The following is a 19,210-nucleotide window of genomic DNA, read 5'->3' as shown; positions in this document are numbered from 1 at the left end:
CCATCCCACCAGCGCGTTATCCCCTTTAATCACTTTCGAAGGGATCTTGGCGCGGTGAAAAATCGAGATGATGTCCTGCAGATAAATTTTCCGAGGGAAACGGAAGGATTTATTGAATTGGCCGCTGAGGTTTTTGCAAGAAGTATATGTGGGTCGTATAAGAAGAAGATGAAGACCATGGGAGAGCAACAATGTGCGCCAAAAGCAATTAACCAGCATTACACTAATTACCAACCACATAGAGAGGATTTTCCACCCTTCCTTTTTTTCTCCAACAGGACCCCTCTCACTCTGTGAACCCTAACGATGTCACTAAATGAGATGGATAAATGCGATGAAAATACGAAATAATTTTCTCTTTTATTTTCATGACGTTAAATCTAAAAGTATCATGTCGTGTCTGTCTTATCTTAAGGAATAAATCTTAAACATTTTCTTTTTGAATTTATTCCTACATTTTTTTTTAAACTATTTGAATGCAGGGAAAGACTTCAAGACATTTCTTTATGTTCCTTAAAAAACTATCCAGCCTTCAAAAAGGAAATGCAACCCACATCTTTTTTGTTGGAAGGTTTCACTTATTTAAACTAAAATATAGGTCAAAATGTTTAATTTACTTTAACATTCCATGGGATGAAGTTTGCAAATCCTCAAGACAACTTATAAGCTCATTGTCCACCCGCATGTTATCCCTGGGAAAACACAAGATAAATGGTAAACGTGAAGACATAGTGATGATGGCATTTTCTTTTGCAGCTGTTTGCCTCAAAAATGTGAAAATCACCGTACCCGAAGCTGTCGCAGTGGGGGATACCGTGACCCTATCCTGTCACTATGACCTCGAGGCTGTAAGTATACAACGTACATAACATATATAAAGTAGAGTGGCGCAGTAAGCTTTAACTAATCCGCTAAATTGTCTCCGCAGGATGCACTCTACTTAATTCGATGGTATCTCGACTCGGAGGAATTCTACCGGTATGTCCCAAAAGAGGAGCCCCCGGCGCGTGTCTTTGAGATTTCCGGCATCTCTGTGAATGTGAGTACGCCCCCATATGCTTTTGGGTATACGTAGAATGTATGAGCATAAATTCACGCACAAGCTGCGGAAAATGTTCACACCCCCTCTGGCACGCGGTGTTTGGCGCTTGTCATATGGCTGGAATATTCATGGCTTTCTCATATATACATATATAGTAAAACATGCCCCCACTGAGGGTACTATATGTGTATACTTTCCTTTTTCCCTGCACCCGAACGATGATTAAATGGATTCCCGGGGATGGTGGTGCGGCAAGATGTGGAGGGTGTATTTGCAATTTAGAAACAAAACAGTGGTGGATCTCTTCAGCTAAATTATGCTCCCTCGAGGGGCTCGTAAAAATGCACGCAAACTTGAGATTAGGAGCCGAATAATTTTTTAGGGGTTCCTCCTTCTCATCTTGCGCGTTAAAAAGTGAAAAAAAAAAGCATAAAATCTTGAGATTTTATTTGAGAAGAGGAATGCTGCGTGAGGGTGCAAACCAGAAGCCGCCACTTTGGCTGACACCTCAATCTTTGTGGTTTGAGAACGACCGACTAAATCCACCCAGCTCTATGATGAGGTTCTCATTTATGAGCTTTTTTTCTCGGCGGGATTTTATCACGGAATTCCTCGAGACGTGGTGAGAGTTGAATTTAGCACAAGACGTCTGCTTTTTTGGGTAGGATGCTCGTGCGTTTTATATTTTCATAAATTTGGATGAAGTAAAAAAGAAAAGAGGGACAAGTATGGGAGGGCACAAATAAAAGTGTTTATGGCAGAGACTTTTCACCATGCACTGTGTGTCTATAATTCCATTCATTCGATTAAATCTCCGCTATTTTAGCTGTGTTTCTTTCAGACACAGCTTTTGTGTACCGAGCAAAATCGAAAGTCGTCAGATCGGGCTCAAACTTGGGATGAGCACGAATTAGGGTCCCCACATTCCAAAAAACGTATGCGCCAAAAAATTTTTTTTTCCGGCCGGCCGTCCGTCCGTCCGGCCGGCCGGCCGGCCGGCCGGATCATAAACTTAAATTGCGAGAGAACGGTGATAGATAGAGACTTGCGGTAAACGGCAAAGTTTAAATATCGACCTGAAGAAATCCGATTATGAAGTCAAATCCACCCCACCACCCCTCCGTCCGCCATTTTGGATAACCTCAAAATTTTGTTTTCGTTATATCTCAGCCCCTATTATAGCTAGAGCTCTGAAATTTTGATATGTTGTAGGGGCCATCAAGAGCTTTCCAACGATACCTCATTTTCGAAAATCGGTCAAGCCGTTTAGTCAATATGGCCGCCACAATTTTTCATCGAAAATCGACCATAACTCGAAAACGGCTTGACCGATTTTGATCAACCCGGGGTCAAATGAAAGATCTCAACAAACCCTACAACTCTCTAGAACGTCCGAAGTTTCAAAAATGACCGCTAGGGGGCCAAAAATCAAAAACAAAATTTTCGATGAGTTTTCGATAAATATCTCGAAAACGACGACATAAATTTTTTTCATTTTTTGATATGTTGTAGCTGACCATATTATCTAGCTTCATGCCAAAAATGAAGAAAATCTATGGATCCGTTCTCGAGATATAGCCTTCCAAAGTTGGCATGTCATATCTCGGGTTCTACAAGTCCGATCTTGATCAACTCAAGCGCAAATGAAAGGTTTCGAGAAACCCTACAAATGTCTAGAACATTGCAACTTCGAGAAATGACCGCAAGAGGCGCTAAAGTCAAAAACAAAGTTTTCGAAAATTTCGAACTCGAATTTTTCGAAAATGGCGACATAAATTTTTTTCATTTTTCGATATGTTATAGCTGACTTCAAGACCTTTCAAACAAAAAAAAATTTATGAAAATCTATGGATCCGTTCTCGAGATATGGCTTTCCAAACATTTCTTATGGTATGAATTTTCTACTTTTCCCGACTTTGCGCGTATTTAAATTAATTCGCGTTCTAGTTTGCTCTCACAAAATTGGTACACTGAAAGAAACACAGCTCCCGTAAGCTTGGTCAGCTTACCAGTACATTTTTTTCTATGCTCTCGTGGAATTTACTTTAAATTTCTTGGCGAGTAAATTTGCAAGAAGACCCAAAGCTAAATCCAAGTTTGGATGTCTCTACAATTTTCACCCATAAAAATGTAAATGAACACCAAACAGAATTTTCCATTTTGCACCACACACCCAGTGCGAGAACAAGAGGAGCACAAGTGATGCAATTTTGGACACCAGAGCTTTTGTGCTTGGATGCATTTTTGGCAAAGGAAAAGCTTCAAATTAATTCTGTACAATACAATTTATTTTGACAGACGTAGTGCGAAAGAGAATTCTCAGAGATTCTATAGACTACCTTGAAACGTAATTCGCATAATATCCATTTAAAGAATAAATTAAATTCTTTTGCTATTTATCTTTCTACAAAGAAAATCTATAAAAGAAAATTGAAGAAATTACATGCCCCTCAACCCATTACTTCCATCATATTGTTCACAAGAGTTGTCGTTTTGTGGCAAAATGACAATTCTGCACTTCACCCATAATCATACTCAACACCATACAAAATGCTATAAAGAAGTGGGTAAGAATAGCAAAATGCAGAAATTAATAAAATGCTGTTGCATCCGGAATGTCCAAACCACCACCAGCAGCGGATTAAGGGGCTGGGTTCAAGGGGGTGGAGGGAGATCCTGACCAGCAAAAGCACTAACACTGCACGTTGTAGCTGAATGGGAATACCAGACACTCAACTTTGAGTGGATGCGATGTTGAAAAAGTTTTTAGCAGCTTTGCATGGGTAGTGGTCGCAGTGTTGGTCACTCGCAGGAGAGTGGAAGTAAAGTGAGGTATGCTGAAAGCTCACTGGGAGCTTGTGTGTGCAATCTATTTCAATGAATATTCATATTTAGAAGTCCCCGATGTGCAATCCTCTGCTTCACATGAGAGTATTATAAGAAAAAACATAAAAATTCAACTCAGTGAGTGGGTGGTGCGGGTCAAGAGGGGATTCACATGTTCCACATTGAATTACAAACACCACCATCCCTGGATACATTTTTTTTTATCAATAACATACAATCAAAATGCATATTTTGTACTTAATATGAAGCCTTGAAACACCGCAGGGTATGAGAGAACTGAATTTCAAATTGTGTTTATGTTGTGTTGAGGGGAAAAAAAGTTAACATAGATGACGTGTAATAAAATCAAACAAAAATTCAATTTATTGCTTTTATGAAAACACCATTTAGGTATTTCAATTTTTCGTATATCCCATATTTTCATTACATTGTATACACAAAAATATTGCAGGGAAAAATATATTTTTAAAAATCTGGAAAATGCTATCAAAACGTTATCGATATTTTTTATCAATAAAACTTTTTAATTTCTTGATTTAAAGTATATAAAAAATTCAAAGAACATTTCTTGAGTTAATTATAATCTCAACTATGTAGATATCAAATGTACATAGCACAATATTACCCAAACTGACACCAAAATCATCCCGCTTAAATGTAATACTCACTGAGAGAAAAAGCATTGCTACAACATTTCTCAGTAATTCTCCCCATTAATTTTATCTCAAGCCATCTCTCTGGCTCCTTTTTCATTCCCCCTTTTTTTTAAGCATAGCCAAAAGCACCCCCCGCTGGAGGGAAATTGCTAAATGTCTCAATTGCACCAGTTTTTCACCCCTTGCAGCGAAAAGTTGCCCCACTGTGACAGGGTGAAAAAGTACTTCGCTTACAATTGTGTGCGTCATACATATTCAAAATTAAAATAATAATTTTTATGTGACAATTTCTTCTGGAGCACATTGGAGATTATTTCACGGAACACAGTGCTGTTTCGCCCCAAACTCCAAATATTCCATTTTAATTATGCAAATTAGGCTCCAAAAATTACTCACAATTTATTACTAAGAGGGCGGTGTTTTTTTCTGACTTGTTTAGGATAAAAAAATGCCCGGAAGGGAAAATAATGTACGTGTGTTGTTTAGATGAAAATAGGGGAAGAAATTGAGGGTTGAAAACTACCCCTGGGGGCTGATTTCTTCCAAACAATCAAAAGGGAAAAATTGATTTTATTCTCTTTTGATTTCATATTTAACTTTTAAGTATTTTCCATTAGTTAAGTAAACATTCAAACCATAAAAAACTGAATAAAATGTCATATATAATCATGACAAAATAACTTACCAAAAGCTTTCAAAGTTCAATACAATAGTAATCTTTTCTCATTCTCCACTTTCACTTCATATAATTATGATTTAATGTGTAGAATAGTTTGAATGGTATCCTTTGAGAGAATAGTCATACAGAGAGCCTATGTATTGATCTCCAGGTAATTGAGAATTTATCTTATTAATTAAGTGTGTATATTGCTGAGGATGCTCAGGAATCCTGGCATGAATTCCCTGCAAAATGGTGATTGATTGAAAGGTGGCCTTTGATGTTGATGTCGACACAAAACTATATAGAATACCATCACAAGAGCTCACAATTTTCATTGTATATGAGAGAAATTTGTCTAACCAACACTGGATGTGGAGAAAAGCTATCCTTCTCTTGTGCAACCCAAATTACTCCCACACACACAGACTACGTTTCCGAACGTATATATCTGAAATTCGTCTCAAAAGGCAAAACCCCAATCTTTTCCGGCTTTCCAAATTTCACTCCAAATGTATTCCTCGTCCGCAGATTAACAAATCAAATGCCAATCTCGTGACACTGAGGTCCGTAACGAGGAACCAAACGGGCACGTACCAATGCGAAGTGTCTGCGGATGCACCATCTTTTCACACGGAGGAAGCTCAAGCTAGGATGCTAGTGGCCGTACTACCGGAAGTTCAACCCTCAATGACGGTAAATGGTTTGCGTGTGATCAACAACAAAATCCTTGTGCGAATGGATGAAAGCCTGAAGATGATTTGCACGTCCAGTCCATCATATCCGCCTGTCAATTTCACATGGAGCATCAATGGAATAGGCCATTCGGTGAGACAACATTCTTTTCATCCATACACAATTCTTTCCATTGATTGACTCCTGTCGACAATCATTGTTGGCAAAAAAAAGAGAGAAGTTTCGCACAAACAGAGTTGTTAATGCTTCCAATTATAGAAAAAAAAAAGATTTAATTAATTTATTAATATTATTCTACAAGAAATCTTAAGAAGATATTGAATTCTTTTACAAAAAAAAACTGAAAGAAAAGAATTTAAAAGTTCCTTTGAATCCTAATTTAATTTCTATAATTGTAAATTGTTTTTAAGACTATTATTTTTATCTTTGTAGTCAACTCACACGGGTTTCCACAACACCAATGGTGGTCAATCGTGGGAGACACGCGAAGCATGGTCTGAGTTAGTCATTCAAATAAACTACAACCTCGTATCGCCGTATACCCGCCGCCTCATCGTACGCTGCGAAACCAACATCTACACACTGTGAGGATTTATTTATATAGTACATAAAATAGTACATCCATATCCGTCAAATATTCCCTTTTACTCGATGCAAAACTTCCAAACCAACCCCCTTTTCCGCTTTTCCGCAGATATCGCGGTGCAGCTGCCGTGGAGTTGGACTTGATGGAGGATAATCCGTGGTCTTTTGGTGAAAAAGTTAGCCCCACGATGGATCAACGGAGCGGAAGTGGCAAGGGCGGTGATCCGGACAATTCAGCACTCACCGGAAGTGCCATCCTCCTAGGTGGATGTTACAAGTGTTTTATATTCCGGACAGTTGTTTGTTTTCTGGTGGTTGTGTTAATGCTTTCATAAATTTAACTTCAATCCCATCCCCTTAGTCATTCCTCCATTCTCATCCAACATCATTCTCCCCCCATAGAAGCATTTTCCATGGAAATTTCATTTTTCACCTCATATTTATTGTATAGGTATATAAAGGAGAAATGTGCCCACAGATGGGGTACTCCTTGCAAAAAAAAATCCAGGGAAATTTATTTTAAATTTTATAGATAGACAGAGAGCTTTTTTTTACACCAGAAAGAACAGAAAGTAAAGTAAAGTAATGTTACAGTTCCTACAAAGAGAAATTGTTGCAGTGAAGGTGGGAAATATTTTTTATTTCGATCTCATTATTAAATGAATTTTATTTGCTTTAAAAATAACAAAAAAAATTTAATTTAATTTAAAAAAATATATTTTCCTTTCTTTTAAAATTCATTAGCGTGGCAAACTTTCTCTGTAGGTACTGTAAATGAAGAGCGCTGTACTGATATTTAATAGAGGCTCAGGTAATATGTTGTGGAACGAGAAGGTTAATAGGGAAAAAGCTCTCAAAGATAGAAAAATTTGTTATGCAGTGAAAGGTAAATGAAAAAATATGTAAAACAATTAAGCTGCTTTAAAGCATTATTTAGTGAATAATATTCCATTTAAAAGAAAATGTACAGTAGTGACTCACGTAAGATTAACTATAAAAGCCCCGACATTGAAAAAAACAACACTTTTACTGTAAATAGAGGATGTAAGATATATAAGAGAATTAATGAAAAAAGACTTATTAAGTGTGTATAGGGAAAACATATTGGGTGGAAACATGTGAAGGGAAAAATGTAGATGAAAAAAATTGTGAAACAATAAATTTTGAAAAATTAAATGAAGCTGTTTTGGTCTTTATAGATTATTTTGTGCAATAAACACATTTCCATAAAAGCTCATCCTGTGTCAATGCAACAGCGCACTGCTCTGCCTATAATGATGTAGCATAAATGAATGAAAAAAATGTATGCATCTCATTTACGAGAGTGCTTCATTTGATGATTCACTTCGGGGCCTCATCCTCGGCAGCATAATAGAAGGAGAAAACATGTATTTTCTGCGTCTTTTGCCGCCAAGACTCTCAATGTGCCACCGTGCAGCCTTTTATCCTCACAATTCGCACCCACCATCCACCCTCAATGTGTGCAGGTGTGGTGCAAAAGGGCCGCATTATTGCGAGTTAACAGAGTGAAAATGCTCATTACTTCCCTCTCTCATACCTGCCATATCATCTTGCGCTAAGCTTCGCGTTGCCTCACTCACAGAAGAGCTTTATGGAGTAAATATTATTGAGCTTTTTCAACGTCACACGATGATTTAGAGGAGTTTTTTTTCCTTCACCTCCACGTGTCTCATTTCGTCAATTGAGTGTCTTTCACGAGAACATGACTCAATGAATTCTCATGACTTTATGTGGAAGGGAGAAGTTAAAAATACTTTTTGATAAACTGGTGACAATCATAATATTTTTAAAAGAATTTTTCGTGGTGACGTACAGTTCTCAAGAATTCCTCGTGAGGAGAAGTTTTTTCTATCTTGTTTGTACACATACCTGACTATTTTCTTTTATTGGGATTGTAATTAATCTTAAACTAACAAACATTTCTCAAGAAAAAAGAACAACATTGCTTCTAAAATGACTCAGAGAAACTCAGAAATTCACTGGTTTAAGATACCTGGAATTTTACACAACAATAAGTTTCATTTCAACTTGCTTGAACTTCTCAACCTTCTCATGTATGGGTTTTTGAAATTTCTTTCAACGTATCCACTCCCTATTTTCCAACATAAATTAATGATGCTTTAAGAATTCTTGGAAAAAAATAAGGTGTTTTTTGCAGAGTGGAAATTTTGCTGAAACGTACTTCGGTAACGCATTCAGCAATCTTAAATTATATACGTACATACAACATATTTCTATGTATTAGTTTGAGGAAAAAGAAAATCAGAACTTCCGCTTTAGCGAACTTTTTCATTGTGATAAAGAGAAAATGAATAATTCTGTACATTTTTAGATATACATAATACAGAGCGCTTGGCTATAAGAATGAAATAAAGAAAAGATGGATAAACTTGGTGAATCCATATTGAAAACCCAGAGGGAAGGAAAAGCTTTAATTACTATAAAAGCTTCGCGCTTGGAAGAATCCTTCCATCTTCCAACACATAAGCTGCAAAATGAAGCAACAATGGAAGGAGTTATTCTTTTTCATCTGATATATTCAATTAACATGCTGAGCCAAATCCCCTTCGATAAATTTTCCTCGAAAGCTTCACCCACCCCACCCACTCCCGGTCGGCAAAAGCTCTCTGCAGTATCTTTGGCACACAGCGTGTTATTCATGGTGCCGTTGTTGCGCTAAAATCGTCTTGGGTTTGCACTGGAAGTCACACAGCAGTTGAGAAAGTTGAAGAATTATTGCGAACACGGGACTTCGTGCAATTGTCAATGGAACCATATATATGTACATGGCTAAGAAGAAGTGGGTGAATCAAACTGTTTGAAAAGTGAGCTTCCGCTTTGGAGTCTTTTTGCAAAATCACTTCCTCCCCGGCGTTATCCATCCTCAGAGTGTGTGAGGGCAGAATATAACTGAGAGGGAGGTTATCCTTTTCGCATACAATTGCAATGTAATGCACACCAGGATGGGAATCGGGAGGAGGGGAAAAAAGGCAAATTGAGAAATCCAAAAGATGGGTGAAGAAGGATCAAAAATGCTGCCAATTGCTCGTCTTTTGTTTACCCCCATGCCGTTGTTGCGGTGATTGCGCAGTAATTTGAACGTCAGAACGAACAAACGGAACCGGAAGTGACAGTGAGGCAGAAGGAAGAGCAAACAACTCGTTCAACTTCCCCTCTGGTGCCGTTTCTCCACATCAACAATGGATCCTTACTTGCATGATGGGAAACAGGAACTCTTTGTATCATTTTCAGCGCACCCCCACTCATACCCGACACAGTGAAAGACGATTTGTTCACCCCAAATGTGAAAGAATCTATGCTCTACTCACACATAAAGATATCTCAGCGACAAGTGGCAATTGTGTAGTAGAGACAATGAATTTATACCAAAATTGGCAATTTGGAGGTAATCGAAGAATCAAACACAGGAAATATTATTTCTTAATTTGTCGTTATTTATTTAAAAGAATTTTTTCTTGTTCAAATACGTTAAGATGCTGAAGAGAGTCAAGAAGTAGAGGCAGAAGATTTCAAAGCTCTCGCAAAAGCTCTACAATTTCACAGGAAATGATGACCTACATAAATGCGGAAGAATTTGAAGAAAATCCTAAAGTAAATGCCTTGTATGTCTACCATTTCCACAGAGATTGAGGTGAAACTTCAAAATTTTCCCTGTCAAATGATCCCACGAGGGTGGAAAGAAAAATCTCCTGTGTGCACTTTGTGGTGAAAATGTTGTGGCATCAAATGCTTTTATATAAATTTTCCTCATTGATTTTCACTCAAAACATCTTTGTCAAATGGTACCAAACGGTATTCCAGCATCCACTTGAAGTTCTCGAATTTCACCGCATCTCTCCAGCACCGCCTGTGTCAAGGGGGGGACCTTACTTTGAGGCACATTTGAGGGTGGTTTGATTTGCTGGGAGGATGGGTGAATACGCCGAAATTCGTGTGATATGAATTTCTTGTTTATTCAGTGAAGATCGAAGGATATTTGGGGAGCGTGTGTGTTCACCCTGCCCATCCACCCACATGATAGCATAAAATATATGTCAGACTAACTTTGGGCTTGTCCATAAAAATTTGCTTCGCTTCAACCTTCCTCTTGGCGAATTATATCCACCCCCGCGCCCCCCCCCCCACAAACAATTTATTTTATCGAAAATTTGTATGTTGAGCTTGGTTGGTTTGGGAAGTAACCACATCATGTTCTTATGTGCTGCAAATATTTGCCAACTGTTTTTCGGGATTACATCTGCCGGTGCTGAAAAAAAAATCCCCACACCCATGATGTCCTTTACTCCCACACACACTTACACAAAAGATAAATTTATCGGAGAATCCCTCACAGAACATCCATTTCTTCTGTACAATTTTTTTTTTTACTAACTTGCAGAAAATGTGGCTTGGTCTATGCGATGATTTTAGCTGCGCCCAGAAGTTTATCCCTTCTATAATGAATTTCAATGTCTTCACTCGTCCACCACCCCCTGGCATGGAACTTTTCTCTCCAAGCGAATCATTAACAAATTAGCAAACCCCCAAATTTAATTAGGATCCGCTAATATTATCTCCAGTTGTTCTTCGAGCAAATTATTCCATTCTCGCGAAACTTTTTTTTTTCTTCTTCTTGGTATCTCTGTGGCTTTTGGGGAGGTTGCGTCGAAGAAATGTGGAATTAGCAAAAATTAATATTCAAAGGGAAATTAGCATCTTGATAAGGGTATGGACGCAGTGCGAGGGAAAGAAAAAAAAAAGTTTAACCACCAATGGGACAGAATATTGCTTAATTAATTATAATTTTACTCAAACCCCCGATGAACTATACTTTTTGGTGGGATTTTTTTTCAGTCTTACGCCGCAAGCCCATTAGATTTTTTTTTAACTACTTAACCAACGTGATCTATATATGTATGTATATACAAAAGCTCTGTAGGAAAATGAGAAAGAGTTTAAGAACAACATTATTTTCTAAAATAGGTTCCTTTAGGCGAATCCGTTGGCTACTGGTTACTTTTTCTACAATTTCAGTAGAATTTTTAGCAGATAAGTAATTTACTTATCATTAGAAGACTTCTTTAAAGAATCATAACAATTTAAAAGAGATTTTTTAATTCTAAAAATGCAACTTCTGCTTTTGAATTTGTTGTTAAAACTGTTAAAGAACAGATCAATTTAAACTAATTGCTTTTCTTACATACCTATTAGTTGGTATGCCATAAATGTGGCATACCAAGAAATTTTTTCCTTGTAATTACAAAGTGTTAAGTAATGAGAGTTCATACGGAGAATGAGAGACATACATAATATTCAGAATGAACACAAAACCATTTCTCACAACAAGCAACTCTCCTCCAACATATTTACCCTCATGCATGTCTATATGCTTTAGGTTTATTATCTCATAAAAGTAAAATGGATCCTCCTCCTCCTCAATAGCAGGAAAAATTCTTTAGTAGCTTAGCTACCGCACATCTTTACAATTCATCCGAAACATCGCACAGAGAAGGAGTTGTTTGTGCATTTCAAGTCATAAAAAACCCTCAACATAGAAATACGACATGAGACACACTCAATTGGCATATTGCCGCAGATTTTATGATTTATCTTAATTAGCAAATTACTCTTTATATGCTAATGGAGTCTCCGCACAACATTACAATCTCATCACATACAAATTGCAATAATTAGTGTCATCTTCTGGGTGCTGCATGAAATTTGTACAGAGCACCCCGCCCACACACAGATTTTGGATTTATGGTGTAGATTTGGAGCTTATAATGCATGTTCTTTGAGTTAATTATTGACTTGAAGGCTCATGGAGTTGCGTCAATTTATCATTCTGAATATCGCATTAATTAGCTGTGAATTGTTTCTAAGATTATTGACATGGAGTTGATCGGTTGAAAAGTGGTGCTTATTCTTGTCTGCAGTGTTCTGTCATTAATCCCAATTAGGAGGAGGAATTGTTGTGAATCAAATTGAGAAGTGATTGAAGCATAATTCCTATATTGATTCATGGAAATTCCTAAAGAGCTTTCCATTCTTAAACTATATAAATACTATTATTACATAATTCACATTTACTCACACAAACACACCGCACAAGCAATATGCCATGTACTATGTAGTTTCAATCTAACCTTATGTGTAGCCACCACCTCCCCTCTCCCTCCTTTGTTGAATGCTTTTGAAGGAAATATTCATTTTGCGTGTGAATACCCTGTAGAATTTCCACGATTTCTTTTCTTATTCTCAGGGTGACAGATTGTGTATGAGATGAAATTACGAAAAAAAGAAATTCCACATAGTGCCACAGGAGTTCTTGGCACTTTTCTAGTAAAACAATCGCATAAATTTACACCTATTTTCCCTCAAACTCACAGAGTGGCACATTTTGCACATGTTGGGCAGGAATGTCACATTCAGATGGTGTCAAAGAGATGGTGACAATAGAAAAGATTCACCTGCGGAATGTTGCTTTCCTTTTTTGGAGGGTTTTTTCTCTGTTTCTGAAATGGATTAAATTGAATTTTTTCTTAGGGATATTCCCCCAGCACCCAGAGTGGTGGAGGACTATTGTGGTGTGACACCCGCCCTTAAGAATATGAGTTTCCCTACAACCCCCTTTTTTGCCGCCTTTATTCGAAGCGCTAAAATTTTATTTTTATACCCCCTCATAGCCAAAAAAGAGAGGGATGCGAAATGTAATGAAATTCAGAGGAAAAGTAAATTATATTCGACAATCAAAATAGCAAAGAAAAACTTCTGCATTTTTCTTCAACAATTTTAGGGGAAAAATTGAAAGGTAAGTCATCTTCAATCAATCTTAAAGACATTTAGGTTTTTTTTAAAAGGTGTGTCTTTTTTGGAATTAATTTTCAATAAATATTAGCAATAAAAATACTTTTTTTGATAAATTAATTTTTAGAAATTAATTATTTTCTCATCTCAAACAAATTTTAATTATTGACAACAGTACAATTTTATTTCAAACTGATCAGCCCCTCGATATGAATAAAAATCATTGAGAGAAGTGAACGATCATCCCCTCTCCACATTAAACATAAAATGCGAAAACCCTCTTTGGCCAAAGATTTTATTCACGCGAGAAAACCAACAATAATAAAAGCATGGGACGCCATTAAAAAAAACGACTCAAAAAATCACGTTCCTTCTGCCATTTCCATTTCCACATAGGCAACATTAACAGTATAAGGGAAAAGGGACAATATGCTCCTTCCGGAGAACCCTCAACTTCCGGGTTGGGGGCTCTTTGTCCATATAAATCATTGACGAAATATGCTTACATGGGAACTTCCAATGGGGCCAGCATATTGTTTCGCAATATAATTGCTTTTACCTGAAATTTCTTTTTCCTCTATACATGCGGGGAATTCTATTGAATTTAATTTGTCCTATACCGCAAAAATCTTTGCATGTTGGAAAATTTGTGGGAAAATTCTCATGCCCAAAATTGCTTCCTCTATGCGGGAGCTTTTACATCACTCCGCTATTCTCATCAAATCACATCAATGAATTCGATTCTCTCGGATGTTATTTTGAATGGTGCACATACAGCAAATTTTCCCTTGCATCCGTATTCTCCTTTGTTTGGGGGTACTTTTCGGAGCTTCAGCCTCCCCCTACCCCTCCCTGAGCTTCCACTATTGAACCTCCAGAGTGTATGTAGATATATTCCTGGAGGAGCTTTTCCACATCAGTCCCTTTTTTCCCGCCCAAAAACTCCCGTATATTTTCCAGGTTACATTTGCCTGCAGCGAAAGACACAATCCGCTTACAATGACATTGGAGAGAATTGCTGGCATGCCTCCGTGTGTCCAAAAATTGCATCTCCCCTTCCTGCAAATTGTTCCCACCCACACGCTTTCGATTCCACATAAATCTCAATGAATAGGGGTGCATGTCGCTGTCTCCTTTTGCAAAGTGGGTGGGTACACACACTTTTTTCCCTCCGTCAAATTGAGTATTTCCGCTCTTTCCTTTTATTCCCACATGAATGCCGGGAATAATTCACTGCATCCTCACGGCTGTACACAAACCTTCAATTGAAATTTGCAAGTATATAGGGAAAAAATGAAACGCATGTAAAAATTTTTGCTACGACGACCATCAAGCTTTGCGTTTATTGAGTTAAAAGGGATAGTGTTGGGAAAAAATTTCACACGCGCTTGTGATTCAGGAATTATAGGAATTAAAAAGAAAATTCTATAGATTCATGAAAAAATAGTTTTTATACATTTTTTTTGGTTTATAAAAATTTTTGCGATTGTGAAAGCTTTTAAAATTATTTTTATGTTTGCTTTATGCATTAAATTACCTCATTATAATCTGCTTTAAAATTAAATTCAAAAATTCACAACTCAAATGAGCTTTTCCATACCCTTTAAACGGAAGAGTGAACTCACTTAACCCAAGGGACATGGATTACAGTAAAAGACTCAAATGATGGCTCATGTGGCTTCCGATTGGTGTACTTTATATGCAATGTACATAGGCGGGAAGTAAATGACCGTTGAATATTTTCCAACCCTCGATATGTGGTTTGTCGCTTCCACGGTGCAATTTACCCGACCGAATGCAACTTGCATTTCAGAATACTGACGAGGGCATAAAAAGGCGATTTAGTTTAACTCTCTTTAATATTTTCTCAGACAGGTACAACACATCACAGACCTTCATTTCAACGGACTTTTTATTCAACCCACCCCTGACGTGTGGATGTAAAATGAGAGAAATTTCTCATTTTCGTTTATGCTAAAAGCTTCACGAAGCTTTCACTTATTTATCCACGGAGCTGAGACTTTCCATTCCTGGCTCTATTCATTTCATCTCACAACATACTTTTTACCAAGAAAATACTCACTCTGCCTGAAATAAATATTCAACTCATTTTCTCTGCATCTCTAAATGTCGGGAATTTCATTGTGGGAGTGTGGAGAAAAAAAGAGAAAAAAAAAGTAAAGTGAGGATTGTGTTTTCTTCGGTGATTGTAAAACTTAAAGACGAAAGGATTTGTGGGTGAATCTGTAGGAAAAAAAAAACAAATAAATAAATAATTCATTGTTGGGATTAAGAAAAAAAATCACTTCACACGTTGCAGTTGAAAGGAAGAAAAAGAAATTTCACAAAGCAGCCAAAAACGAGTGAAATTGCAAAGACGGAGAGATTTCTTGCCGCAGTAGTAGATTGGGAAGGGAAGGAGGGAGGAGTATATTGTGAAAAGTCTCACATACATGGCAATGGTTGGAGGAAGGGGGTAACATACATATATTTTGAGTGTAAGTAATTTCTCCTTGGAGACATGCCAATGAAATTTAAGAATTGCAACTGTACGCCACGGGCACTTTATGCTAAATGACCTGAATCGAATTTTAATGCAAACGAAGCCAGAGGCTTAGAAATGTCGCACCGCACCAGTCCTCAAATTGGTGCCTCCATCCTTCGTTTTCTTTTTTCGTGCCAGTCACAAAGCTCCCCCGGAATTGTGTACTGAATCGCTTTTTATCCCAACTCTTCCTGCCCATGCAGAGCTTTTTATTCCACATCATCGTTCCCTTTTGCACGAAATTGCATTTTAAATGTGTACACAAGAAAATGTCTCACAGGGAGTTGGGGAGAAGTTTTATAGTATAGACAGGAGAAGCATTGGAAATGCAGGATTTTTTTCTCGTCCATCCGTCTGAGTTTTAAATGATTGATTGAAGAGGAAATTATGCGATCCAAAGGATTTTTTTTAATTTGCAATTTATTTGCAAAAATAAACTGAAAACATGTTTCTATAGAGGTTGAGATTTTATTGGAGCTTTCTCTTCTCAGGGTTTTTTATCTGCCGAAGAAATTGGAACGAGATTTACATAAATTTCATAAATAAACGTGGAAATTATTTCAAAAGAATCTTTTTTTTTTTTCAAGTAAGACACCCAAAGCCCAACATAATTAAAACAGATGATTAAAAAGAGTCCTGAGAAAAATCTTTACATTTTAATTTTCTTACAACTCTGTGTTTTACAGGAAAAGCTCTGTTATTGTGCAGCTGAAATTTGTTTTTGAGAATTAATTCTTTCTTGATTAAGTACTGTAGCAAATTTATAAAACTATCTTAAGCTAATTTATAATTTTATGGATTTTAATTTGCACGAGTGACCTAAATTTTGCTCAATTTTAAACATCCTAAATAATCAATTTTAATAAGAAAACTTTATAACGTTAAATTGGCAATAAATAAAGCAAAATTCTAATTTGAATTCCTTAAAATAAATTTTCCAAATAAATTTTATATTTATTCTTCTCAGGAGTTTTCCCCAATCTCTCTGAAAAAAATAATAAAAGCTTCATTATTGTAAATAATTTTTTTTAATATAAATAAAAATAACTTGAGGCAGGTTTTTTAATCCATGCCGTGCCAATTTGGAAATTGCATCACTCAGTCAGGGAAAAAAACCAACAATAAAAGCAAAGGAAAAAAAAGAGGAAGCATAAAACACCGCAGAGAAGGGCATCAAATAATTAAAAAACGAAGTCCAATTAACAAACTGTTATTCGAAAATGCCATTAAAACTCCATTTCCCGCTTCTTGCAGAGCAAGCACACCACCCGGACTTCCGCCAACCAATTCGCACGCCACCACCGGGCAAAAGGGAGCTTTAAACAAATATAAGTCCGGGATGTTCATTTTGTACGAGACAGTCGTGTTCTTCTTTCCACCCACCTCCCCATTCAATGGGAGTGTGGAGAAAGGCGACGGAATTGGGAGATGGGGGGTGGTACATTTGATGGTAAAAGGGACAAATTCGCAGACATGCTCTCCATATATACCTCGTACGCTTCGCCATGAGGACTTTCGATTGAAAATGGTACTATTGTTTGCATTTAAATGTCCGGTAATTGCTCCAGGGCATTTCATTCTAATTGAAATTGTTTTTTGCTTACATTGCTATGTAGTATAAAGCACCCACGCCAAACACTGCTGCATACAGTTCCCTTGGTGCGAGCACTACATAAGAATTTTCATCATTCAACCGTCACACGGACCAAGAGCGAAAACGTGAATAAGCAAAAAAAGGACTTTGTTCCAATTGACTCTTCTTCTTTTTTTCTCCCTCCTCGTTCTTCTCCTTCTTCTCAATTGAACAATAGAAATGGGAGGAATGAGAATCCAACAACATGTGATATTTTCTCTAAAAGACCTTTGAAAAATTGCAAAGAACTTGGAAATCTTTAACAAGAAAAAATCCATTTAAATGAAGACATTTTTTACAAACTTAAAAGGAACTATCATAACTAAAAAAAAATTCCCAAAGAGGAAAACATAAAGCTTGTTTTAAAAGCTCTCAAGAAAGCTCTCCTCAAGATGCCATGAAAATTTATGCTAAATAATTCCCGACAAGACGTTAACAAAGAACATTAAATTGTCCAAAAAGACCCAAATAATGTTGCTTTCTAAATCAATTGCAGGTTTCCCTCCTTTTTTGAGGGAACAAATTGAACGTCCGCTTTTGACTCCACAAGGAAGGTGAAACGTCCCATAAAATACGCCGCCAATGCGAAACAATTAATTTAATAGCTTCAACTAACTACAGCACTCTCCTGAACCATTAATTTATTTTCCCGTTTTCACATTTGGAATCCTTTTTGCCGCACAAGTTTTTCAAGGATGGCGGCAGGGGGTGTCAAATCAACAGCGTTCAAACATCACCATCCACCCTTCGATACTAAATTGAAATTTTACTCAAAGATAATAGCTTTTAGGTAAATTGCTTGCAATTAAAAACATTCACCCTGTAGGATGTAGGGAAATTAAATAGAGAAACAGGTGCTAAAGTTCCAAGTAAAATCCCTCCCATTTTAGATTATATTTAAATGCGATGTGAATGATTATATTCCTCTGCTTTCACTTCTTTTTACTACTTTTAATATGATTTTAATGCAATTTTCATGGCACATAGTGCAAAATATGTGTGTTAATTACCACATGCTGACTGCAAAAGCTTCAAAAGAACTTTCAATGTCTTATAAAGGTTTTATATTTTTATTTTATTTCACTAAAATTTTAAAAAACTGTGAACGTCTCACTTTAAGCTCAATCAATTCACGTCCAATCTGTCCTTCAAAATTCCTTATTAGAGATACTTTTCGGATCATGTGCTAGAAAAATTCTCTAGTCTATTTTGCAAAATAATAATAAACATTAAACGAGCAAGATCGACACAGTATCTAATCTGTAGAACTTCCTTTTGATATAATGCACTTCCCATTATGTTTGAGTATCTACCCTGGCAGAAGGTCTTTTAATAAGAAGCGATATGCGTTGGGAATTTTAAGTATTTTCACTTCTTGAAAGTTTTTCATCGACAAGTTTTTCCTTGCCCATCCCCCCTTCCCATCATGTGAAAGTTTCTCATTCTTCGCTTATAATTGGAATATAAATGCAAAAAGTTTCCGCGAAAGTGTGCGGTTTTCCATGCAAACAATGTTCTATGCGAAAGCTTGTTAGTTTCATGTTCATTGTACATCCCAAATTTTTCATAACTCCACTTCAAGCTCCCAACTTTGCGTGCCCCAACTTTTACCAAGATGTGGTTATTGAATGAGAATGCAATTCCACCAGTGATTCCTTTCTTCTTCTTTTTTGGGAGGAAAGAAGAAATAGTCACCGGCACTTATTCAACAATTCACTTG

At 36.9% G+C, this 19,210-nt stretch overlaps 1 protein-coding gene across 1 annotated transcript in view; it reads left to right on the top strand.

The window, feature by feature from the left end:
* Positions 1 to 7,660, top strand: part of LOC129787686 (uncharacterized) — a 48,946-nt gene extending 41,286 nt beyond the window's left edge. Inside the window, exons 3-7 of the mRNA XM_055823415.1 lie at positions 757 to 848; positions 929 to 1,039; positions 5,735 to 6,031; positions 6,332 to 6,483; positions 6,594 to 7,660. Coding sequence (XP_055679390.1) covers positions 757 to 848; positions 929 to 1,039; positions 5,735 to 6,031; positions 6,332 to 6,483; positions 6,594 to 6,819 — 878 coding nt within the window. The 3' untranslated portion in view covers positions 6,820 to 7,660. The remainder of the gene's footprint in view (positions 1 to 756; positions 849 to 928; positions 1,040 to 5,734; positions 6,032 to 6,331; positions 6,484 to 6,593) is intronic.
* The last annotated feature ends 11,550 nt before the right edge of the window (positions 7,661 to 19,210 follow it).

Source organism: Lutzomyia longipalpis, chromosome 1, assembly GCF_024334085.1.
Source record: "Lutzomyia longipalpis isolate SR_M1_2022 chromosome 1, ASM2433408v1".
Lineage (NCBI taxonomy): Eukaryota > Metazoa > Arthropoda > Insecta > Diptera > Psychodidae > Lutzomyia > Lutzomyia longipalpis.
This window is presented reverse-complemented; position numbering and strand designations above follow the sequence as displayed.